This window comes from Oncorhynchus mykiss, chromosome 18 (genome assembly GCF_057628025.1).
Source record: "Oncorhynchus mykiss isolate SJ-2025 chromosome 18, ASM5762802v1, whole genome shotgun sequence".
Taxonomy (NCBI): domain Eukaryota; kingdom Metazoa; phylum Chordata; class Actinopteri; order Salmoniformes; family Salmonidae; genus Oncorhynchus; species Oncorhynchus mykiss.
Genome location: NC_143039.1, coordinates 49525207 through 49550813, shown reverse-complemented (window position 1 = coordinate 49550813; position 25607 = coordinate 49525207). Strand labels below are relative to the sequence as shown.

General features: G+C 42.4%; 1 protein-coding gene across 1 annotated transcript in view; it reads left to right on the top strand.

Annotated features, from left to right (window-relative positions):
* LOC110496283 (phosphatidylinositol 4-kinase beta) overlaps nt 1–23097 on the top strand; it is a 32742-nt gene extending 9645 nt beyond the window's left edge. The window contains exons 3-12 of the mRNA XM_021572087.3: nt 16272–16499; nt 16710–16943; nt 17068–17177; nt 18727–18831; nt 19010–19133; nt 19251–19364; nt 19581–19732; nt 19987–20119; nt 20355–20475; nt 20614–23097. Coding sequence (XP_021427762.3) covers nt 16272–16499; nt 16710–16943; nt 17068–17177; nt 18727–18831; nt 19010–19133; nt 19251–19364; nt 19581–19732; nt 19987–20119; nt 20355–20475; nt 20614–20795 — 1503 coding nt within the window. The 3' untranslated portion in view covers nt 20796–23097. The remainder of the gene's footprint in view (nt 1–16271; nt 16500–16709; nt 16944–17067; nt 17178–18726; nt 18832–19009; nt 19134–19250; nt 19365–19580; nt 19733–19986; nt 20120–20354; nt 20476–20613) is intronic.
* The last annotated feature ends 2510 nt before the right edge of the window (nt 23098–25607 follow it).

Here is a 25607-nt window from a genome sequence, read left to right as displayed (position 1 = left end):
ACAAAAGCATACCATGCGATTGTTAGGTCAGTACCCAGTCACAAAAAAACGCAGCCATTTTTCCAGCCAAAGAGAGGAGTCACAAAAAGCAGAAATAGAGAGGAAATTAATCACTAACCTTTGATCTTCATCAGATGGCACTCAGAGGACTCCATGTTACACAGTATATGTATGTTTTTTTCAACAAAGTTCATATTTATATCCAAAAATCTCTGTTTACATTGGCACGTTATATTTTGCCTATAAAACATAAAAAGTGCAGAGAGCCACGTCAATTTACAGAAATACTCATCATAAATGTTGATGAAAATACAACTTATGCATGGAATTAAAGATCTACTTCTCCTTAATGCAACCGCTGTGTCAGATTTCAAAAAAGCTTTACGGAAAAAGCACACCATGGAATAATCTGAATACAGCACTCAGAGACCAAAACAAGCAATACAGATACCCGCCATGTTATGGAGTCAACAAAAGTCAGAAATAGCATTATAAATATTCACTTACCTTTTGATCTTCATCAGAATGCACTCCCAGGAATCCAAGTTCCACAATAAATGTTAGTTTTGTTCGATAAAGTCCATAATTTATGTCCAAATACCTCCTTTTTTTGTTTGCGCATTTAGTACAGTAATACAAATACGCAGGCAATAGGTCCAGACAAAGTCAAAATAGTTATATTAAAGTTCGTCAAAACATGTCATACGAAGTATATAATCAATCTTTAGGATGTTTTTATCATAAATCTGTTTCAACCGGAGAATTTCGGGAACGGAGCTAACTCTCACGGGCGAGCGTGACTGAGCACATGGCCTTCTGGCAGACCCATGACACAATCAGCTCTCATTCTCTCCCACTTCACAGTAGAAGCCTGAAACAAGGTTCTAAAGACTGTTGACATCTACTGTTGACATCTAGTGGAAGCCTTAGGAAGTGCAATATGACCCCACAGACAGTGTTTATTGGATAGGCTAAGACTTGAAAACCTACAAACCTCAGTTTTCCCACTTCTGGGTTGGATTTTCTTCTCAGGTTTTTGCCTGCCAAATGAGTTCTGTTATACTCACAGACATCATTCAAACAGTTTTAGAAACTTCAGTGTTTCCCCCCCACCCCACCCCAAAGAAGTTAACATCTTTTGTCATACAAAAAGAGGGGCGAGTGTTATCTGAGTTGTAGAGTATAGAATATGTTATTTTTAATCATGTCTTCAATAGGCCTGTTGCATACATGTTCTCTTTGTTAATAGTCACTGTAGATGATCGAGCAGAGTAAACCCTGTGTGGATTTTAGTTGAGGAATCTGAGCCCCTACTCTGATTACCAAGTTTTTCTCTATTTGTGTGTCAGTAGTAAATGCGTGTCCTACATAACACTGGGATTCAGCAAGTTACATTTTTTCAACTACACTGGATCGTGGCAGGTCAGCAAGACTTTTCTTCGCAGGTGCAGTGATTGCTTGCGACTTATGGCATTGTCTCACAATAATATTACTTGTGGAAAAACTGTTCTGTCAAAATGGAACATTCTTTGGGAGCACAGGATTACACATTTAGGATCTTCAGGAGCACTATTCCAGCTCTTTCTATAGACTGAGGCTAGTCTGGCTAGACCAACTAATAAAGAAGGGGGTGGGGTTAGGTAGCATCTGTCCCACATCTCCAGAGTTCCCTCCCTATTGTTTTGGATGTGCAGTTTACTCCCTCTTCTTTTTGGCTGGACTTCTCAGCCAGATTGCTCTGCAGCTGGTGTCAGAGGTCGGAGTGAGTTTGAGTCCCTCTCGACTGGAGCGCTTGTTGTAAAAATGGGTCACTTTCTATTGTTGCTGATATTCAATTGTTTACCAGATGCTATTGTGAGTATGTTTTTTTTGTTGAGGCAGGATTTGTCAGTGTTGGCCAGGGATATGGGCCTTGTGGTAAACCACATGAAATCCATGCCTCTTGGTTGGAAGAGACACTTTCAAACAGTGTGGTTTCCTTGTGAGTGCACAGGGAAAGAATGTCAGGGATAGTGTTTATCTGCTTCCCCTTTCTGGCCTTTCTGTCTCGCTGACTGTCTGAACTTAAATCTGGCTTGCAGCCTTCTTCCATCTCATCAGGGGATCTGTTATTTTATGAGAAAGACAGAACAATGTCCTGAACCAGAGCAGAGAGATGGTCACATTCCCTCTCCTCTCGTTTTATATATTTGACTCTCATCTCACTTCCACCCCTTCTTTTAAATGTTTTTTTTATATACTTTTTAGGCAAGTGGACTCTCCGACATCTTGCTGTGTTATATCTTCTCCCTACTTCCAATGTTCCCTCTTTTACCTCTAGTCTCTTTCGCTCTGCTGCCTTTTTTCATTCTGTTTTTTTGTTCCCGTTTTTGTCATCCTTTTTTAATATCCCCTAACCCGCCTTCTCTCGGCTAATATCCTCTCCTTCTTTCACTGTCCCTCACTCTGTTTTCCTCCTCTCCCTTCGCCAGTTGTGCCTGCATCAAACCTCCCCGCTGGGATTTTGGGTGCTTAGTGATCCATGTCGGTGCTCTGTGAAGACTCCTGTAGGGCAGGTGGAGCCCAATAACGATCCACAGAACACAACCAACACCACAAAGGAGTTTAAGGGCACACCACTCTATTGACTCTGGTCTTTAAGATGTATGAGCAAAGATGGGCAGAAACTGCATCTCCAATAGAAATCCCTGTCGTGCTGAACTGTGCTTGTGCAGGCCGTGCTTGTCAAAGGCACTCCTTCGATATAACGTTTTTGATGAAAATAAAAACGTGTCAGTCTCCCTTTCACAAGGTTATATTAATGACAGTTTCTGCTACTTAAGACATTGTCTCAAAACCATGTTTTGCATTTGAGAAAATTAATAATTAAGGATACATTTTTTTTTTTTACTTCTCCCATTGACTTGCCAAACCCCGGTCTGCTTCGCAATCGTTCCCGGAAGTCTCGCAATGTTGGGCCTCTGGGTTTAGAAACTGATCACGAGATGTAATGCAAGCAGTCCATTTTGCTTTGATGATAAATACTGTACTGATAGTCCTTATTGATAAGGCTTCACTCGCCATCTTGTTAGTCCTGAGCTGTGTTCAAATACTCATGCTAACCGCACTATTTGTGACAAAATGAGTATGTAATATGCTTATTGGTCATAGTATGGATATAGTTAGTATTCCAAAAGTTCCCGGATATGTCGTACTACAATTGCGAAAATTCAAAGTATACAAGCAGTGCAATTATTAATTAATAATGCAATTCTCCAGGAAATGGGCGTGGCTTTACAACAATTTCAGATTAGAAGAAAATGGCAGAAAATATACAGTGAAGTACGACGAGAGCGGATACATTGGCTGCTTTTAAGAAAATGTTGAGCAATGTAATAAGGTAATGACTTTTCAAATAAGTTGCGTTACATGTTATGTTGGCTGACAATTTGTTAGCTGCGCTATCCTTACAAACCACATATCATTACAGTAGCTGAAAGGATACCTTTTGTTTATAGGATGCTAAAATGAACTAATAATATGTGGTGTGTGTACTAATTGAGTATGTAGTATACAGTATGTTTGTATGGGTATTCAAACACAGCTCTGGTTATAGGCCTAATTGAATAACTAGGTTTTTCTCTTTTCTCTTTTTACTTGGCCTCTGGCTGGATTGCATCAGTGAGGGGGAAAAAAAACATCAGGACACAAAGCACAGTGAGAAGTCACGAATGCTGTGAAATACACTGAGCGTACAAAACATTATGAACCTGTTCTTTCCATGACAAACTGACCAGGGGAACCCAGTTGAAAGCTTCGATCCCTTATTGATGTCACTTGTTAAATCCACTTCAATCAGTGTAGATGAAGGGTAGGAGACGGGTTAAAGAAGGATTTTTAAGCCCTGAGACAATTGAGACAGGGATTATGTGTGCCATTCAGAGGGTGAATGGGCAAGACAAGATTTAAGTGCCTTTGAACGGGGTATGGTAGTAGGTGCCAGGCACACCGGTTTGTGTCAAGAACTGCAACACTGCTGGGTTTTTTCTACACTCAACTGTTTCCAATGTGTATCAGGAATGGTCCACCACCCAAAGGACATCCAGCTAACTTGACAACTCTGGGAAGCATTGGCGTCAACATGGACCAGCATCCCTTTTCGACACCTTGTAGAGTCCATGCCCTGACGAATTCAAATCAAATGTATTTATAAAGCCCTTTTTTACGTCAGTCGATGTCACAAAGTGCTATACAGAAACTCAACATAAAACCCCAAACAGCAAGCATTGCAGATGAATTGAGACACAAATTGGGGGTGCAACGCAATATTAGGAAGGTGTTCTTAATGTTTTGTACACTCAGGGTATGTCCACCATTTTGAGCCGCGCTTTAATGTGAGTGGGACGCCTCCGCAGTGCAGTTTGGGTGGGTGTTGCATAAAGGTGCTTTTGTTTAAAGTCTGGGTTTAGCTGTCAGTGTCCAGCAGGCCCCCTCCGCTTCACTACTTCCCTCTTCCTGCCCCCCACGTAGTCTTGGCAACAAAGCTGCTGGGCTGGGGCACTGTGGTGGATTAGGATGGCTCCTTTTTACATTTTTTATTCAGAGTGGTATTAAATGTAAAATACATTAGAAGTTTAACTATAGATGCAACTGTCGCTTTACACAAATTATTGTAGTTTATATATACAAGTACCAGTAAAAACTTTGGACACCTACTCATTCCAGGTTCTTTATTTTTACTCTTTACATAGAACAATGTATAATAATAGTGAAGACATCAAAACTATGAAATTGCACACATGGAATCATGTAGTAATCAAAATAGATTTTATATTTGAGATTCTTTAAAGGAGCCACTCTTTGCCTTGACAATTTTGTACACTTAGCATTCTCTCAACCAGCTTCATGAGGTAGTCACCTGGAATGAGTTTAAATTAACAGGCATTCTGCAGCGATACGCCATCCCATCTGGTTTGCGCTTAGTGGGACTATTTGTTTTTCAACAGGACAATGACCCAACACACCTCCAGGCTGTGTAATGGCTATTTGACCAAGAAGGAGAGTGATGGAGGGCTGCAACAGATGGCCTGGCCTCCACAATTCTTAAAATAATTTAATAATCACCCAACCTCAACCCAATTGAGATGAGTTGGACTGCAGAGTGAAGGAAAAGCAGCCAACAAGTGCTCAGTATATGCGGGAGCTCCTTCAAGACTGTTGGAAAAGCATTCCAGGTGAAGCTGTTTGAGAGAATGCCAAGAGTGTGCAAAGCTGTCATCAAGGCAAAGGGTGGCTACTTTGAAGAATATAAAATAGATTTTTGATTAGTTTAACACCTTTTTGGTTACTACATTATTCCATATTTGTTATTTCATAGTGTTGATGTCTTCACTGTTATTCTATAATGTAGAAAATAATACAAATGAATGAGTAGGTGTGTCCTAACTTTTGACTGGTACTGAACAAACAGTGCATTCGGAAAGTTTTCAGACCCCTTGACTTTTTCCACGTTTTGTTACGTTACATTCTTTATTCTAAAATTGATTAATTAAATGTTTTTCCTCATCAATCTACACACAATACCCCACAATGACAGAGCAAATACAGATTTTTAGAAATATTAGCAAATATATTAAAAAATTTAAAAAATAAATTTACTCTGACAGAGCTACAGAGTTCCTCTGTGGAGATGGCAGAACCTTCCAGAAGAAAAACCATCTCTGCAGCGCTCCACCAATCAGGCCTTTATGGTAGAGTGGACAGATGGAAACCACTTCTCAGTAAAGGCACATGACAGCCCACTTGGAGTTTGCCAAAAGGCACCTAAAGACTCGCAGACCATGAGAAACTAGATTCTCTGGTCTGATGAAACCAAGATTGAACTCTTTGGCCTGAATGCCAAGCGTCTGGAGGAAACCTGGCACCATCCCTACGGTGAACCATGGTCGCAATATCATGCTGTAGGGATGTTTCAGCGGCAGGGACTGGGCGACTAGACGGGATCGAGGGGAAAGCTGAACTGAGCAAAGTACAGAGAGACCCTTGATGAAAACCGCCTCCAGAGCACTCGGGACCTGACTAGGGCGACGATTCACCTTCCAACAGGACAACGACCCTAAGCACACAGCCAAGACAATGCAGGAGTGGCTTTGGGACAAGTCTCTGAATGTTCTTGAGTGACCCAGCCAGAGTCCGGAATTGAACTCAATCGAACATCTCTGGAGAGACCTGAAAATAGCTGTGCAGTGACACTCCCCATCTAACCTGACAGAGCTTGAGAGGATCTGCAGAGACAAATGGGAGAAACTCCCCAAATACAGGTGTGCCAAGCTTGTAGCGTCTTACCCAAGAAGCCTCTAGGCTGTAATCGCTGCCAAAGGTGCTTCAACAAAGTACCGCGTAAAGAGTCTGAATAATTATGTAAATGTGATATTTCAGTAATTTTTTAAAAATAAATGTGCAAACATTTGTACAAACCTGTTTTTGCTTTGCCATCATTGGGGAAATAAACGATCTAATCCATTTTAGAATAAGGCTGTAATGTAACAAAATGGGGCGGGGCGTCAAGGAGTCTGAATACTTTCCGAATGCGCTGTGTGTGTGTGTACAAGTTTGGACACCACCTCATTCAAGGGTTTTTCTTTATTTTACTATTTTTCTAAAATGTAGAATAATAGTGAAGACAAACTATGATATAACACATGGAATCATGTAGTAACCAAAAAATTGTTAAACATATCAAAATATATTTGAGTTTCTTCAAAGTAGCTACCAATTGCACACTTCCACAAAACCTCCCCTTTTATTGTCCCCAGCACAAGGTATGCCACACCTGTCAGGTGAATGGATTATCTTGGCAAAGGAGAAATGCTCACAGGGATGTGAACACGTTTGTGCACATTTTAGGGAATCTTTTATTTCAGCTCATGAAATATGGGACCTACACTTTACGTGTTGCTTTTATTTTTGTTCAGTGTAGTTGGATTGGTTGCATTAAAAATAGACATTTTGGTGGCAGACATGCTTCAACATTGATTTGTTTGACTGCTGTAAAATCAGTTGTACATTTTTAGACTGACTTCCTTGTAAGATAAACTAGTACAGAGAAGCTATGTGTTGTCACCAGGTTAGCTCTGCCTTGCGCAATGGTATTCTAACACGTGGCCATATGTTCAACAATCACCTGGACTACAGGTGCAAAGGACGTCTGCTCTACTGCTGACGTCCATGCATATAGATGATGCATTTCTGCCGCACCTTGTGTTCTGCAGGTAACCAAGCCTCCCTGTCAACTCTATCCCCAAGTCATCAGCAATGTGTCCTTTGGTTACAGGTCTATATTGGGTGAGCAGTTACTGACTGTACAGGTACATTCCAGAAGGTATCCTGCCACTAATTTCTCATTTAGGCTAAACTCCTGAAATGCATTGCGTTGTTTTTTTCCACTACAATCTTTTGTGTCATTAAGCACTGAAACAATCAGCGTGACATTTTTTTCAGTTCTTTAAAATGTGTCCAACTGCAGTCAAAATATTTTACCACCCTTGCACTTTGCAATGGTGCAGAATGTTCTGTTTCTCTTTTCAAAACGGATTGAATTAGTATTTATACTGTGTAGGCACCTGCAATTTACCACAGGTGGGAAGTTACACTAACTGAGAATCACCTGCCTCCAAACAAATTTGAAGTGAAAAATCTTCATTTCATTAAAAAAAAGTACTTTCTTGGTTCTGTGCATAGGTGCCAATATATTTGACCCCAACTGTAGAACAACAACGACTAGGACTGTGAAGGTCATAGACTTTTGAATGACTGTTATTGGTTGGTCAAATTACTTGGTCAGCCAACAATTTTGTATTTCATTTTTGTTCATTTTTCTTGTTTGACTGTATGTGCTGGTGCTGCAGGGAGGGAGGCGTTGCTAGAACATATTGCTTGTTTCAGCAAGCAGCAACAAAGTTTCATGATGCATCAGGCTGTCCCGTCTTCAGTCAGCTGTTTGTTTCAAATCCAGCTTTATTTCTACAGCACATTTCAGACATGGCTTGCAACGCAATGTGTTTACATACAATAAATAAAAGCTTAAATATTTACTACACAAAAAAATTCAATAAAAAGAATGAGAGAATGCCAAGAGTGTGTAAAGGGTGGCTACTTGGAATCTTGAAAATATTTTATTTTAATATATTTTTTTGGTTACTACATGATTCCTTCCATATGTGTGTGTTTTGATGTCTTCACTATTATTCTACAATGTAGAAAATAGTTTAAAAAAAATAAACCCTGGAATGAGTAGGTGTCCAAACTTTTGACTTGTACTGTATGCCAAGTTGCTCTCTCATAATATCATAATGGACCTGACTTTCTTCACTTCTGCTCTGCCTTTCTGCAATTTCTCTTTTAATTTAGTTTCTTCACTCATCCAATGAGCTCTCTGTTTGGTGTGGCCTCTTTCAGCTATGGCATCAATGGTTGCTCTTAATTTGCTATTAAAGTGATCAACTAAATCATCACGAGGAAGGCAGAATAAGTGGTGAAGTATTGTTCATACACTCAAAGTCTGTAGCAACTTCAGAGAGGGAAGCATTTCTTAATAATGCGTTAGGTATTACACTGTGCTATGGGCAACAAGGTAGTAAAAAATGCACAGTGGGGATCAGATACATCAACAATAAAGGATATGTCAATATAAAGCCCCTTGGTATTAACCAGGTCCAGAGTATGGCTGTGGTTATGGGTGGGCCCAGTAACATGTTGGATAAAGTCCATAGAGCTCAAAAGATTAATAAATTCAATGGCCTTGGAGTCGGTCTCTTTTGTCAACATGAATATTAAAATCGCCCAACACAATGATTTTATCATAGTTCTCAAGGACAATAGACAAAAGTTCAGTTTAAACCTCTAGGCTAGGGGGCAGTATTTTGATGTTTGGATGAAACACGTGCCCAAAGTAAACTGCCTATTTCTCAAGACCAGAAGCTAGAAAATGCATATAATTGGCAGATTAGGATAGAAAACACTAAAGTTTCCAAAACTGTCAAAAATATTGTCTGAGTATAACAGAATTGAATGGCAGGCAAAAACCTGAGGAAAGTCCATCCAGGAAGTGCTGTTTTTCTGAAACTACTCTTTTCCATTGCAATCCTCCATTTTAAAGGGATATCAACCAGACTCCTTTCCCTATGGCTTCCACAAGGTGTGAACAGTCTTTAGACACAGTTTCAGGCTTTTATTCTAAATAATGAGCGAGAATGATCACATCGTGTCAGTGGATAGCCAGATGTCCTCAGATTTGTGCATGCACGCGCGCCGGGAGCGAGACCTTTTCCTTCTCCTCTTCTATTGAAAAGGCTACCCTCCGGTTGAAATATTATCGATTATTTATTGTAAAAACAACCTGAGGATTGATTTATAAAAAATATTTGACATGTTTCTACGAACTTTACGGATACTATTTGGAATTTTCATCTGCCCTTCGTGACCGCACGAGCCTGTGGATTACTGAACAAAACGCGCCAACCAAATGGAGGTTTTGGGATATTAAGAGAATCTTTATCGAACAAAACATTTATTGTGTAACTGGGAGTCTCGTGAGTGCAAACATATGAAGATCATCAAAGGTAAGTCATTCATTTTATTGCTTTTCTGAGCTTCATGACCAATCTAATTTGCTGCTAGCTGTTTAATGTTTTGTCTGCTGAGAGCTGGCCTCACATAATCGCATGGTTTGCTTTCACTGTAAAGCCTTTTTGAAATCTGACACGCCGGCTGCATTAACAACAAGTTCAGCGGTGTATTGCACTTGTGATTTCACGAAGAAAATGAAATATTTTTAGTAATTTAATTAGAATTCACCGGATAGTACGGGGGAGGCTTCAATAAGAGCGGCACTACAGTATGATTACAGCCATGTTTCAGTGAGGAACATGCAATCAACTTTGCTCGGTAATGAGGTCATTCACGAGGGAGGTTTTACTTGTGATTGCTTTAAAAAAAATTGAAAGTGCCATATTCATTTTCTGTCCCTGGGGCATCTGCCTTGAGGTAACCAATGGAATAAGAATCAAATGATTAACGTTAGACCCACTAGAAGGTGAAGATAACCTCTCTACGGGGTGTGGGATGCTACCGTCCCTCCTGGCCAACATCCAGTGAAATTGTAGAGCGCAAAATTCAAAAACAGAAATACTCATAAAAATTCATGAAACATACATTGGTTTAAAAATTAACTTTGTGTTAATCCAACCACGGTGTCAGATTTCAAAAAGACTTTACGGCGAAAGCAAACCATGCGATTATCTGACAACAGCGCCCAGCAGACAAATCATTACAAACAGTTAGCAGCCAAGAAGAGGAGTAACAAAAGTCAGAAATGGCGATTTAAAATGTGTATCACTTACTTTTGACCTTCATAAGATTGCACTCCCAAGACTCCATGTTACACAAATGTTCATTTTGTTCGATAATGTCCCTCTTTTTATATTCAAAAACCTCAGTTTTGTTGGTGTATTTTTTCCCCCCCCAGTAATCCATTGAACAAAGCGCGGTCACAACAGACACAAAATCTAAAAAGTACCATAAAAGTTCGTAGAAACATGTCAAACAATGTTTATAATCAATCCTCAGGTTGTTTTTGTCATAAATAATCAATCATATTTCAACCGGACAATGGCTTCGTCAATAGAAAAGGAAAAACAAGAAAGGCACGGTCCAGGTTACGCGCAGGACTCATGTCTGGAAATTTCCACTGTCGTCTCATTGCAAGTGGTGTTTCTCCCTCCATTTTTCAGAGTAAAAGCCTGAAACTATGCCTAAAGACTGGCCACATGTAGTGGAATCCATAGGGATCGTGAACTGCGTCCACAACAGGCATTTAAAAAATAATAGCACTTCCTGGATGGATTTTCCTCAGGTTTTCGCCTGCCATATCAGTTCTGTTATACTCAGACATTATTTTAACAGTTTTGGAGAGTAGAGTGTTTTCTAGAAATTAGATCTCTCAGGGACCCTTCCTCAATAGACTGTCCTGTCCACTCCGGAAGTGATGTTCAGGAAGTCATGACGTTTGGTCATGGTCCAGAAAACGACATTTCACAGGAAAGGCGTTTGATATTTGACTACAAAAGTAGAACACAAAGGAAGCTATTTGGTTTGCGTGTCAACACAAAAAGACCTAAGGAAATGCAATGAAACACGGGTTCCTCATCCTGGAAAATCTGTTTTGAATAGGCCTAACCAATGCCACCTCTAGGCTCTGTTTCAATGTCCACACCAACCAGCATACCACCTAGTGTATGTATTGGGCATGATTTCTTTGTGGTATACTAATATGGACATTGGAATGTAGTGCAACGGTCTCTCAACCCCTTGGGTTGTTTTCCCTCTAATTGGATAACTTGCTTCAGGTTTTCCCCCAACAAAAAATTTGAGACACTGCTAAATGTAAAGTCTCTATCCTGAATGAGAGGATAGTATAGGAAGATTTTGAGTGGAAAGCTCCAGTGTCACATGCAAGGTCAGTCATAATTACACATTTTACTTGGTAGTTCTAGGCAACAATCATGCCAATCTGGTAGTAGTTCATGTGGCAAAATAGGCCTACCTGGTATTTTAAGGTAGATATCAAATCAGTTTATTTGTCACATGCATATTCAACAGTGAAATGCTTACTTGCAGGCTCTAACCAATGGTGCGAAAAAGAGTGTGTGTGTGTGTGTGTGTGTGTGTGTGTGTGTAAGTAAAGAAATAAAACAACAGTAAAAAGACATTTGAAAAAAAGAGTAGCAAGGCTATATACAGACACCTGTTAGTCGGCTTATTGAGATGGTATGAACATGTGGGTATCGTTAAAGTGACTGCATATATGATGAACAGAGTAGCAGAAGCGTAAAGAGGGGTTGGCGGGTGGTGGGACACAATGCAGATAGCCCGGTTAGCCAATGTGCGGGAGCACTGGTTGGTCTGGCCATTTAGGTAGTATGTACATGATTGTATAGTTGAAGTAAATATGCAAATAAGATAAACAGAGAGTAGCAGCAGCGTAAAAGAGGGGTTGGGTTGGGGGGGTGGCACACAATGCAAATAGTCCGGGTAACCATTTGGTTACCTGTTCAGGAGTCTTATTGCTTGGGGGTAAAAACTGTTGAAGCCTTTTTCTCCTAGACTTGGCACTCCGGTACCGCTTTCCATGCAGTAGTAGATCGAACAGTCTATGACTGGGGTGGCTGGGGTCTTTGACAATTTTTAGGGTCTTCCTCTGACACCGCCTGCTGTAGAGGTCCTGGATTGCAGGCAGCTTAGCCCCAGTGATGTACTGGGCCTCTGAAGTGCTTTGTGGTCGGATGCGGAGCAATAGCCGTACCAGACTATGATGCATCCGGTCAGGATGCTCTCTGTTGCAGCTGTAGAACCTTTTGAGGATCTCAGGACCCATGCCAAATCTTTTTAGTTTCCTGAGGGGGAATAGGCTTTGTCGTGCCCTCTTCACGACTGTCTTGGTGTGTTTGGACCATCCTAGTCTGTTGGTGATAATGGGGACGTGCTCGGTGCTCCTTTCCTGTAGTCCACAATCATCTCCTTAGTCTTGGTTACGTTGAGGGATAGGTTGTTATTCTGGCACCACCCGGCCAGGTCTCTGACCGTCTCGTCGTTGTCGGTGATTAGCAAACTGTTGTGTCATCTGCAAACTTGATGGTGTTGGAGTCGTGCCTGGCCATGCAGTCGTGGGTGAACGGGGAGTACAGGAGGGGACTGAGCACACACCCCTGGGGAGCTCCAGTGTTGAGGATCAGCGTGGCAGATGTGTTGCTACCTACCCTCACCACCTGTGGGCGGCCTGTAAGGAAGTCCAGGATCCGTATTGACGCTTTGCCTGTTTGATGGTTCATCACAGGGCATAGCAGGATTTCTTGTAAGCTTCCGGGTTAGAGTCCTGCACCTTGAAAGCGGCAGCTCTACCCTTTTAGCTCAGTGCGAATGTTGCCTGTAATCCATGGCTTCTGGTTGGGGTATGTACGTACAGTCACTGTGGGGACGACGTCCTCAATGCACTCATTGATAAAGCCAGTGACTGATGTGGTGTATTCCTCAATGTCATCGGAAGAATCCCAGAACATCTTCCAGTCTGTGATAGCAAAGCAGTCCTGTAGTTTAGCATCTGCTTCATCTGATATTTTTTTTATAGACCGAGTCACTGGTGCTTCCTGCTTTAATATTGGCTTGTAAGCAGGAATCGGGAGGATAGAGTTGTGGTTGGCTTTACCAAATGGAGGGCGAGGGAGAGCTTTGTACGTATCTCTGTGTGGAGTACAGGTGATCTAGAATTGTTTTTCCTCTGGTTGCACATTTAACATGTTGATAGAGGTTTGGTAGAACTGATTTAAGTTTCCCTGCATTAAAGTCTCCGGCCACTAGGAGCGCCGCCTCTGGGTGAGTGGTTTCCTGTTTGCTTATTTCCTTATACAGCTGACTGAGTGCGGTCTTAGTGCCAGCATCTGTCTGTGGTGGTAAATAAACAGCCATGAAAAGTGTAGCTGAGAACTCTCTAGGCAAGTAGTGTGGCCTGCAGTTTATCACAATATACTCTACATCAGGCGAGCAAAATCTAGAGAGATTTCGTGCACCAGCTGTTGTTTACAAATATGCACAGACCGCCCCCCTCGTCTTACAATCACGAACGCAGGAGTGTGCTGTTCTATCCTGCCGGTGCAGCGTGTATCCCGCTAGCTGAATATCCATGTCGTCATTCAGCCACGATTCTGTGAAGCATAGGGTATTACAGTTTTTGATGTCCCGTTGGTAGGATATATTTGTGATCGTACCTCCTCTAGTTTATTGTCAATGATTGCACGTTGGTGAGTAATATTGACGGTAACGGCAGCTTTCCTAGTTGTCTTCTTTGGGTCCGGACGAGGCATCCGGCTCTTCGTCCTCTGCATCGCTTCCTTTTGTGAATAATTGGGATGTCTGCCCTGTGGGGTGTTTGGAGAATATCGTGTGAGTCCTGCTTGTTGTTGTTGATATGATGTATATGCAGAAATTTAAACAGCATAGTGGGTCAATTTCCGGAACATCTAAGCACATTAAAGCGCGAGGATCAACTTCTCCACGGTTTTGATCGCCTGGCTACCACGATATAACTGTGAGAGCAAAGTCTTGCCTCTCACTCATCTCAATATCTCTGGTGGCAACATGATTTTGCTGAGTGCCCCTTTAACTAAGAATTGACAAATTAAGCTTATCTTTTTTTTTTCTTAACAAAAAATGTAACTGTCCTATATGTTAGACTACTTAATTGGAGCTTGATTCATTGTTTCCATAAAACTAATAATTAACTATTTTTTTAAAATAGTAACCTTGTGTTTGAGATGTTATCTAATTCCAAAGTAGCCTTAAAGTGGAACTGACAGCATTTTAGCAACATGAAATCTTAATCTGTTCATATACACCCTCCCAGGAAGAATGACACTTTTCAAAACATTTTCTGACATCAAGCACTTATGGTCAGTTTCATGTTTTCATTCATTCTTAGAATGTTTGGGAATTACGTAGAGTAAGGCATTTATGAAAATGCTATAGCAATATAGAATTTGTGTGTTTTGGACAGTTAATAGAAACTGCAGTAAATGAAACCTAATAAAAACATGTCTTGTCCAGGACCGGAGTATATGCAGACCGTTGCGCCAGTAGACCTTTTATGTAAAGGCATTTCCAATCAGGCCTGATATAATTCACTTTGAACTGGACTGTGTGTTTACAGGCAGTTACAACCGTGTAACTTCAGATCAGTAGAACGCATTCGCCAAAAGCCACAAAATAACGTTATAGTGGATTTCTGCCACTATGTCTATACCACGGGAGTCCTTTTACATTTGTGACATTTACAGTCCTATTGATCAAATAGTCATAAAAAGGAAATCTCTCCCTCTCTCGATGGTTTGCACAACAAGATCATCAACTAATGCGAGATGGGGAATTGTAGCCTACTCATCCTTCTGCAGCTTGTCTGCCTATGATTCGTACTTGTCCCAACCAAGCACCTAAGCTAACTGGCTAAAGTTGGCTAGCTCTAGTATAGCTACTTCCAGACATTGTTTACATGTTATCTAGAGCAGGGTTTCCCAAAATCTGTCCTAGGGCCCCCCCTGGCTGCACATTTTGGGCTTTTCCCTAGCACTACACAGCTGTTTCAAATAATCAAAGCTTGATGATGTTGGTTATTTGAAACAGCTGTGTAGTGCTAGGGCAAAAAACTAAACATGCACTGGGGGGGGGGGCCTCAGGAAACCCTGATCCAGTGCATTCGTGACTATTACTGACACGGTCGTAGTGCGTTCGTAAATTCATCAGTTATTCTGCGCTCTGGGACACATACGAAATCGGCGAGGGTGGCATATCTCTTGCGTTCGCAACTTTACTCTGGCTAACTGGATAACAGTCGTTCTAGTTCTTGCTCGCTAACCAAATGACACTTGCATCTGTGTGGAGCCACTGTGTTTGTCCAAAATATTGAGTCGTTGAAACGGTGTATCCCGAATGGCGGCACCAAACAATGTACCTGGTCAGCTGTGATTTCTAACCCGATAGCAAGAAATGCATTGGTGAAATGATATTTATCATGCATTGAATTGCATCTATCTATTCTGCCAACAATGCCTTAGTGTACAATAATGGAATGTTGATTCAAATATAACCTATTTTTATAACCTCTATGAAATTGGTTTTGTAGCATTAACTGGGAATTTGATATGTCTGTTTGTTCCACTTTAATAGTGGACTGTAGAACAAAGGACTTCCTAGATTTGTTCTTTGACCTACTGTAATGGTATTGAACATCGTTCATACTCGAGATATGAAGATATTGGACACCATAAGTGGTGACTAAACATTCCAAAGGCCCCAGAGCTTGTTTGGCATATGCGTTTCTCTCAACCCTCTAATTTTAACCAATGCTATACTGACACCTGGTGCCAGTATGTGGTACTGCAACAGGTTGACATAAATTCTCCATTATCTGCTTGTTTCTTCTCCCTGTGGCCATATATTCTTAGTCTTATAACTCCCTTGGTTTTCTTTCTTCTGATTCTGCTCCTGAAACATCCCTCTTTCATGTCTCATCATACCATCTTTGTCCTCTCTCCTTTCTCAGCCTCTCATTGGAGTAGTCATTGAAGGAAGGACCTGGGAAAAAGTTGTGCCACTTGTCATGTGCTGTAACTCGCTGTACATTTTCTTCAAAACACAAAAAGAAATGTCTTTGATCTAGATTCTAACCGCTCTCCTCCTCTCTGTAGCCGCTGCGCCTGACGCCACAGAGGGAGTTCATCAAGTCTCTGATGGGCATCGGCAAGCGGCTGGCCACGCTGCCCACCAAGGAGCAGAAGACCAAGCAGCTCACCTCAGAGCTGTTAGTGCTCAACCACAAGCTGCCCGCCCGCGTCTGGCTGCCCACTGCAGCCTTCGACCATCACGTGGTGCGCGTGCCCCACACACAGGCCGTGGTGCTCAACTCCAAAGACAAGGTGACCAGAAGGCCTAGTAGTTTAAAACCTTTTTTTAGTTAACTCATTTAGTTATTTTCTGAGGTGCCTGGAGTTTAAATGGAACGTGCCCCAATGCTCTTTCCATGGGACTAACTGGTTAAATGTACCTTTAAAAATTCAAATAAAAGCTCTAGAATTCCATTCCCTAAGTATGACCTCTGACCTCCTTCATTCTCCCCTTCCTCTCAGGCCCCGTACATCATCTATGTGGAGGTGCTGGAGTGCGGGAGTTTCGAGACGTCTGCCATTCCCGTGCGCATTCATGAGACCCGCATCCGCAGTGCCCGCTCTGCGGACAACCTCCTCCCAGAGTGCGTTGGCATCACAGCCGAGCAGCGCGCCGGCAGCTTCTCCACCGTGCCCAACTACGACAACGACGACGAGGCCTGGGCCGTGGACGACATCGGCGAGCTGCAAGTGGAGGTAGGTACCCGTGGGGAACCACATGGTGGCACCGTGTGACTTTCCATCACATTTTGATGACAAGGGTGAAGGAGTGAATCAGATTTGAATGTACTAGAACCCTGGGGTCCTTCTATGGTTCCAGCTCCCAGAAGGCCACACCAGTAGCAGCGACAACATCTCCCAGTTCTCTGTGGACAGCATCACTAGCACGGAGAGCAAGGAGCCCATCTTCATCGCCGCCGGCGACATCAGGTACAGGGGTCACTGTCAGCTAGAATTGCTCTGCTAGCTTGTAGTTTCTCTTTCAAGACTTGCTTGACTTGGGGGGCTGTCTTTTTTTTTTTCCAAGTCAGTCCATTATATTAGTTCACAGAAATCCACAAATTACATTGTTATAGAGACCTCTGATTATTCACTGTTAAGAGTTCATATACATTTTGACTGATGGAATTTCATGCCTTTTTAACCAAATTTCCATGCGTCGCTGTAGCCTACATGGAAAGAAGTCGGCATAAATGTGGCATTGACACTAGAAGGCTGCTGGTCTGTGATCCCATGTAGACTTATCTCCTACCGCTGTGCTGTTGGATCAAGGCACTTAACCCCCCCCCCACAAAGTAAAATAACTGCACTGTACGGCTACTGTATTAAACGCATGTGATCAACCCTCCATCTGGAGAGCTACTGGCTGTTCAGGCTTTTGATTCAGCCCTGAAACACACGAGTCTGCCTAACAAGGTCCTGTTGAGCAGCTGATGTTTAGGCTACAATGTGGTGTGTTAGAGCAGGGCTTGAACAAAAGCCTGCGCGCCCAGAAGCGCTCTTGGAGGATGGTTGACCACCCTTGATATCAAATATTGCAACGTTACAACCAGATACTTTTATCTTGTTAGAATGATTCCCTCATTAAAATGGATCATGTAGGCTACTTCAATGCAAGGTAGCTAACTAACACATGTTTATCTATAACCTTGAGGCTAAAATGTTTGTTTCCGGGGAGCTATTTGTCAATTAGGCTATTCTTAGAATATTTTTAACGTCAGAATTACATAGCCTACTGTTTTAATAGAGGGGGGAATCGCAGCTTTTAAATAACGGTGTTAGATTTATTTCTCAACGTTGCTGGTGGAAAGGCTGAGTCAACGACTAACTTTTTAGCTATAGATCATGCGAAGACTAGCGAAATAGCTTGTAGCGTGGCTAATTATGTTTTGAATTGGCTGTTCCGTTAGTCTATCCTTATTTTATAGGCCTACTGCTGCCTAAATGTCTATCTCTCCTTGGTCAATGGCCCACTTCCACACACACACAGAGAGATGATCCGCAGCACACATACGCGCTGAACGGTAGGCATAATTCTGATCAGGGCTGATATGTAAATGTAATGATTTATGAACATAAGAACCCTGATTTGACATCTTGGAACATCGCATCCTGGCGTTCAGGCTGGCGCATTCTCAAACTCTGGCACACACACACACCGGATTCAGAGACTAGTGTCAAATAAGCTTGAACAAAGAGGAGTCAGGATATGAAAGCACACTCTCCATTACTATTCAATGCCGATCCTTCACTTTGATCAACCGTTTTTTTGCCGCTTCTGTGTGATTTGCTGCTTCCCCCCCCCCCCCCACACTTTGTTTTCTGAAGGAGACGACAGTTCCCCAAAAATTTGAGGATCCGGTATGGCTCTCAGGACAGCTCCGGCCCAAGCCCAAGCAATGCTTGTTATAGTTTCATGTATTTGGGTCCATCGCTATGGTCTGGATAGAGGTTTTACAACAGCATGTTTCTTTCTTAGGCGACGTCTGTCAGAGAACCTGGCCCACACCCCCACCACGTTCCGGAAAGATCCGGAGGACCCGTCCGCTGTGGCGCTCAAGGAGCCCTGGCAGGAGAAAGTCAGGTGGGTGATTGGCAGATCAGAATGAATAGAAGGGACACGCATGGATGGGCGTACACAATCCCACCGGACGATACATGTCTATCCCACTTAGGTGCAGCGAAGAACGGCACATTGTGGCATTGTCAAGTAATTGGCTGTGTCTCACTATTTCCTCCCGCTCTCTCTCTCCATCCCTCAGGCGGATAAGGGAGGGCTCTCCTTACGGTCACCTGCCAAACTGGCGGCTGCTGTCGGTCATCGTGAAGTGTGGGGACGACCTGAGGCAGGAGCTACTGGCCTTCCAGGTGCTCAGCCAGCTGCAGGTACGTGACCCTCCACAGTCAAGTCCCATTCCACAGAAATGCTATAATAATACTAATAATGGATTATTATTAGCATTCCCCGGCTAATGCGCTCCACTTCTCCCCCTTCTTCTCCAGTCCATCTGGGAGCAGGAGCGCGTCCCCCTGTGGATCAAGCCCTATAAAATCCTGGTGATGTCATCGGACAGCGGGATGATTGAGCCCGTGCTGAACGCTGTCTCTCTGCACCAGGTGAGCGCATTTTTATTAATTAAATGGACCCCACTTGAAATGTCATGACAAAGCTGCCCAAGTTGTTTAGCTGTGATGCAGTACGACTGCCCTCTTGAGATGAAGATTCTGATAATATAAGTAACAAGTTTGATAATGCACTATTATCAATAGCTATTTTGTACAGAATACCGTGTTGGTTGCCATTTCTAATGGAGTGCTGTGTCTGTGCTCCAGGTGAGGAAGCAGAGCCAGCTGTCTCTGCTGGACTACTTCCTGCAGGAGCACGGCAGCTACACCACCGAGGCCTTCCTCACCGCCCAGCGCAACTTTGTGGAGAGCTGCGCCGGGTACAGCCTCATCTGCTACCTGCTGCAGGTCAAAGACAGGTGGGCAGCCCTCCCTTCTCATTCCTCCTTTAGTTTCACTAGTACTATTACTCCCCTGTTCTATTTCTCCACTTCCTGCATCGTTGAGGATGTTTGGCTGCGTTTACACAGGCAGCCCAATTCTGATCTTTTGCCGATAATTGGGCTGCCTGTATAAACACCGCTTTTGTGGTGTGATAAACTACCACATCCCACCCTCTCCTGTATTCCTATATGTTTTACTCACTCCCCCTTCTCTCGTCTCCTTTCTCCAGACACAATGGCAACATCCTCCTGGACTCTGAGGGCCACATCATCCACATTGACTTTGGTTTCATCCTGTCCAGCTCACCCAGAAACCTGGGCTTTGAGACCTCTGCTTTTAAGCTCACCAGCGAATTTGTGGATGTGAGTCAAATAAATTAGTGAATGTGCGTTGTCACATAAAACTGTAAACCGGAATTGCTCATACAGCTAGCTGCCTAACAATTGAGTTAGCAATCTCACAATGTTCACTGCATAAATGCATTTGTTGGTGTGTTAAAAGATGCTATTAGCGACATTGAGTTTGCTGGTTATCTGCATAACCTGTCGGTTTTGCATGTGTAAAAAGTCAACTCTGTTGTCCGCGGTTCTCTCTCAGGTGATGGGAGGCCTGGATGGAGACATGTTCAACTACTACAAGGTGCTGATGCTCCAGGGCCTGATAGCTGCTCGCAAACACATGGAGAAGGTGGTCCAAATAGTGGAGATCATGCAGCAAGGTACTGTTTGCTAAAACGGTATATGAGCATGGTCAGTGTGTCGCCGTTTCCATGTACATGATCTTTCTGCCCTGTGTCTGGTTTCTTTTATGGTCTTGCTATTACAACTCCCGTCTCCACTCTCTCCTCCCCCACCAGGCTCTCACCTGCCCTGCTTCCATGGCTCCAGCACCATCCGCTACCTGAAGGAACGTTTCCACATGAGCCTGACGGAGGAGCAGCTACAGGTGCTGGTGGAGCAGATGGTGGATGGCTCCATGCGTTCCATCACCACCAAGCTTTACGACGGCTTCCAGTACTTCACCAACGGTATCATGTGAACAGTTCAACACCGGGACACAACCACATGGGAGAGCAAGCAATCGTGTACACACACACACACAGATGGTGGTGAACATGTGCATATGGACTCAAACATGTGCTTGCCATAGCAGCACATCTACAAAAATGGACTCTTGTATAGACTAGTACTACAGGACTTGTATAGACTAGTACTACAGGACTTGTATAGACTAGTACTACAGGACTTGTATAGACTAGTACTACAGGACTTGTTTGCAAACTTGATATGTTCTTTGTCTTAGACAGACTTCTGCCCCCCTCCTTGTTTTGGCCTTGTGGAGGGGGAGACTGCACCTCCTCCCTCCTGTCCATAGGACTTTTACCTCATTGACGGCTTAAAAAGAGGCATAACGCACAGTTCAAATCACACACGAAAACGATTAAGTATCAATATTGGAGGAGGTACTGTGGGAGAGGGCGTGGTCTAAATTCAGAGGAGCCAAGAAGCGTTTTCTCAGATTGGACAACTGCAAGAGCAAATCAGAGGTACATATCGAATATGTACTTATTTTCCCATTGTTCTTAGAGCAAAATGGACTTTGAGAAGCCACTATGTAACGACAAAGAAAGCACAAGACAGGTTTTCTAATGGACATTTTCCCTTCTTCTCTGAAAATTCTGTGGTCATCAAGAATGAGCCAGCCCAAAGAGAGGGGGGAAGGACTATTTAAAAACCATGGGTGTATGAGTGTTATCTGTCAGGAAAACAACTTTATTCCAAGAGTTTGATTTGTTTTGAACTGGAAGTTTGAACTAGGACCAACACGTCTCTTCTTAGGGGTCCAAGCATGCAGCAAAGCTGCTGGTTGTGTTTTTCTTCCCATCCTTAAAAGGAGCAGTTTCATTTCAATCTGGGTTTAAGACAACTGGTTCTCATCCAGTAAAGCACATCTGTACTTACTGTTACAGATAGAAATACCATGAATAAAAAGGACTGTTCTCTATCGTCACATGACAGTCTGTATATTCAACAGACTGTGTCATGCCAACATACATCATGTAGGGCTTTGCTTTGCTAGTGTCACTCTTAAAGCCACCATACTTGAAGGAACGCTAGCGTCATGCTGAGCCTCATGCACTTGACGTTGAACCAAAATGGCTACCTGTGGTTACATATATATAAAACAATTGCAATGGATTTATGCAAAAAAAACTCAACATTGATGTTCCACTGTTTGTCTTTCATCTCTAACTAAATGTGTATGTTAACGCATTATTATTGTATGTTATGTTAACTAAGGTTGCATATTTAACGAATGCTCAACACGTCCCTCTCTTGTTGGCTCTCGGATGCATTCCTGTGACTAACTCGGGCCAATCCAGAGAGAGGGTTGTCCTTGAGCAGACGATGTAAATAATGGGAGTGATGATTTCATTCCTCTGTCTGTTTTTATTTCTCCTTATTTTGAACAGTATGAGCTCATTATTTCCTTTATGTGATTTTTTAATTTTTTTTTATATGATACTCTACTAAACCGATTTTAGTTTTTTGCTCTCTCAAACACAAACATGTATTCAGTATTGAAGAGAGCTGTTTGAAAAAGCTACATGCTGGGATAGCCTATAACTTATATTACCTGCTTATGTTTCAAAGCTGTATTGTCGGTGGGTGGCTTTTGTGTATAGCAAAAATGACAGAGAACTCAAATGAGTCATTCCTGTGAGCAAACCAATGCCTTGACACATACAACTTTTATCAATGCAACAGTTGGGACAAAGGTGTGCAGGTCATGTACCCAGGAAGTTTATTTGATAAGTTTTAAACACTTCAGTAAACTACTACTTTCATTGCCTTTCCCTTTCATTTATTCCAACCCTAACATTCTGTAAAATGATGTAAATAACTCAAGTGCATTTTTATCTTTACCGGAGTGGGTTCTGTCAAACCCCCGTTGATGTTCTCTCCCATTCTGAACCATGGAGAAGCAGAATTGTGCCCTTGTCCAGTGTCACACCAGCTAAATGCTTGTCCAGACTGCTCCAGATAATGTATAGATCACACTATTGTTCTGAACAGAAAGACGTGGTTTTAGACGGAACTGGTCCACCGCTAACACCAAGCAAAGCATTTATTCGACTAAATTAACAAGTCCTTGATACTAAAGACATTTTAGAATGTACAGGGGAAGAAATATTGCCCACTTTTGTATCAGAACGCTAACACTTTAATCTTCCTAATTCTATGTTTCGCTTTTCATACACATGGTACAGAGATGAACCTTGTATCATGTTGCCTAAATGCATGACTCCTTCAATAAATTGGAAAGTTGTTTTCTTGTATATTTTCTTAACATGTGTTGATAAATTGTAGGGGGAATTTTGGATATATAATTGAATAAAATGCGAGTCACGTGATTACATATACACCCAGTAAACTAGTAATGTATTGCAATAGATTTCTGTTTTCAGTTGCATCAAGGATAGACTTTGTTAATTCTGTTTTTAATATGGAGTGATGCTATGGCAGGCTATATTGTAATCAACTGAATATGAATTGTAGCAAATTTAATGACAACCTGTCCTCTACAGCTCTTTTACAGTGATTCTAATCATTTGCAGTGCTGATGCTACTATGGCTGTTTTACACACAGACTAATTCTGATCTTTCATTAATTGGTCTTCTGACCAACCAAATCTGCTCTGAAAAAGATCTGATGTGAAAATATCTTTGGTCAAAAGACCAATTCGTGAACAAATCAGAATTTGGCTGCCTGTGTAAACTCGGCCAATGACTTTAATTCTACGGTTGTAACTACTTTGTCAAAGTTCAGCATTCTTCCAACAAACACGGTCTTGATTGGACTTGGACATTTTTGGCTACCTGAAGTGTTTCTTTCATTAATAGGAGCTGTTTTTCTTGATTTGAGTCCAATATCAGAGACGAGCATCGTGCTGTGTATATCTAGGCCTACTGTAAGTAAAAAAAAAAAAAAAAATGTAAACTGGAATAGATTTAAATTAAATTCCACTCTGTACAAAATTCATCAAATGATGAGGGAGAATGACAGACAAACTGCAAATATATTTTGAAAGACCTGTAAATCTAAAACTTTCCTTGGCTTTCAGAATGTGGTTGTGGAAAGCAAGGCTAACCCTGAGACTGAGCCCTGAAGGCCACAGGGCTACAACAGTTAACACACTAACCGGGTGAACTACTATAACATGATGATATATGGATATTACAAGTGTGTATGTGCCCGAGTCTATAAATGAGGGTGTTATGTGTGTTTTAGGTGTGTGAGGGTCAGGAGGGGTAAACAATTCTGTTACTACGGTGGCCCAGATCTCCACTCATGATGAAAATAAGAGACCGGCGGAGAGCCATGTAGGCGCACTGTAAGGAACAATTCTGCCGTAATATCCCTACAAAATTCCTCAAATGGCCCCTCTATACAGAACGCCATTGGTGAGAACACACCAGGGCTCCCGAGTGGCGCAAGGCACTGCTGTGTCATTACAGACCCTGGTTCGAACCCGGGCTGTATCACAACCGGCCGTGATCGGGAGTCCCGTAGGATGGCGCACAATTGGCCCATTGTCATCTGGGTTAGGGGAGGGTTTGGCTGGGGTAGGCCGTCATTGTAAAATAAGAATTTGTTCTTAACCTTTAAATAGGCAAATAAGTCCGATAAATAAAAATCATTTTAAAAAAGGTTCTCGGACCAGACGGCCACGTGTAAGTAGCCTTTAACTGAACAACCGACAAATCACTTTTCAATAGATTTTCAGAAAACACAGCAATATAAACTTCTCTTGACTTTGAAAATGTGGTTGTGGACAACGAGACAGACTTGAGAACCCTGACCTGTCCGCAGAGCTGCATCACCTGGTAAAACAAACGGAGTCTGTACTCTGTGTGTTAATACAGCATGTAAATGTGTGATAATAGGAATAGGCTACATTACTGAATGACTTGGTCTTGTGTGAGTGTGTTATGTGCCCGAGGCTGTAAATGAGGGTGGTCATGTGTGTGTAAGTATGTATTTCAGGTTTGTCAGGTGTCAGACTCAGGACATCAAATATTCTCCATGGTGGCACAATCCCTCTCAGATGGATACAAAACAACAGGGATGAAAGTAAGATTCTCTCACTACGATGGCCTAACTCCCTTCTCAGGGAGAGCAGAAGATAGACAGAACTGCTCTAAAAGAGGCGATGAAGAGAAAGAACATGAAGGGTGGAGAGGAGAGCGCGCCAACAATGAAGATCGCCGAGAAGGAGAACGACATGTAGTGTGCAAAGATAACGAGCTTGGCGATAGAGGGAGAAGAAATGTATTACCACCTGAAGTTCTGAGAGGATGGAGGAAGACATTGCAAACAGAGCTGAAATCAGCGAGATCGAAGTTGGAGAGCCAGAAGCAAGAAAGAGGTCCAAAACCAGATGGAGAACTGGCATAATCCCCAAATGATGCTACAGAAGGACCTCCAAGATTTATCACAATTTCTACATTGGACCCTGACAATGGAAGAAAAGAATCAGAGGCTAACCCATGAGTTGGACTGTAAGCCAGAACAAGGAAGAGTTGAGAATCCAAAAAAATAGAAATTAGACATGGCGAGGAAGATAGAGATCTCCATGAGGAGTGCCACTAATGATTGGCTCCTCAAGAGAGACGAGCAACAAAGAGAGCCGGAGGCCACACGGCGCAAGATCTGTTCTGAGGTAATAGACTTCTTTATAAACAAGTTATAAATACATTCTAATCCGTACAGTTCAATGTGTTAAATCCACAAGCATCTCTCTTACTGCTCAGAAACTTCTCTAGACCTTTTCCCACACTCCCAGTC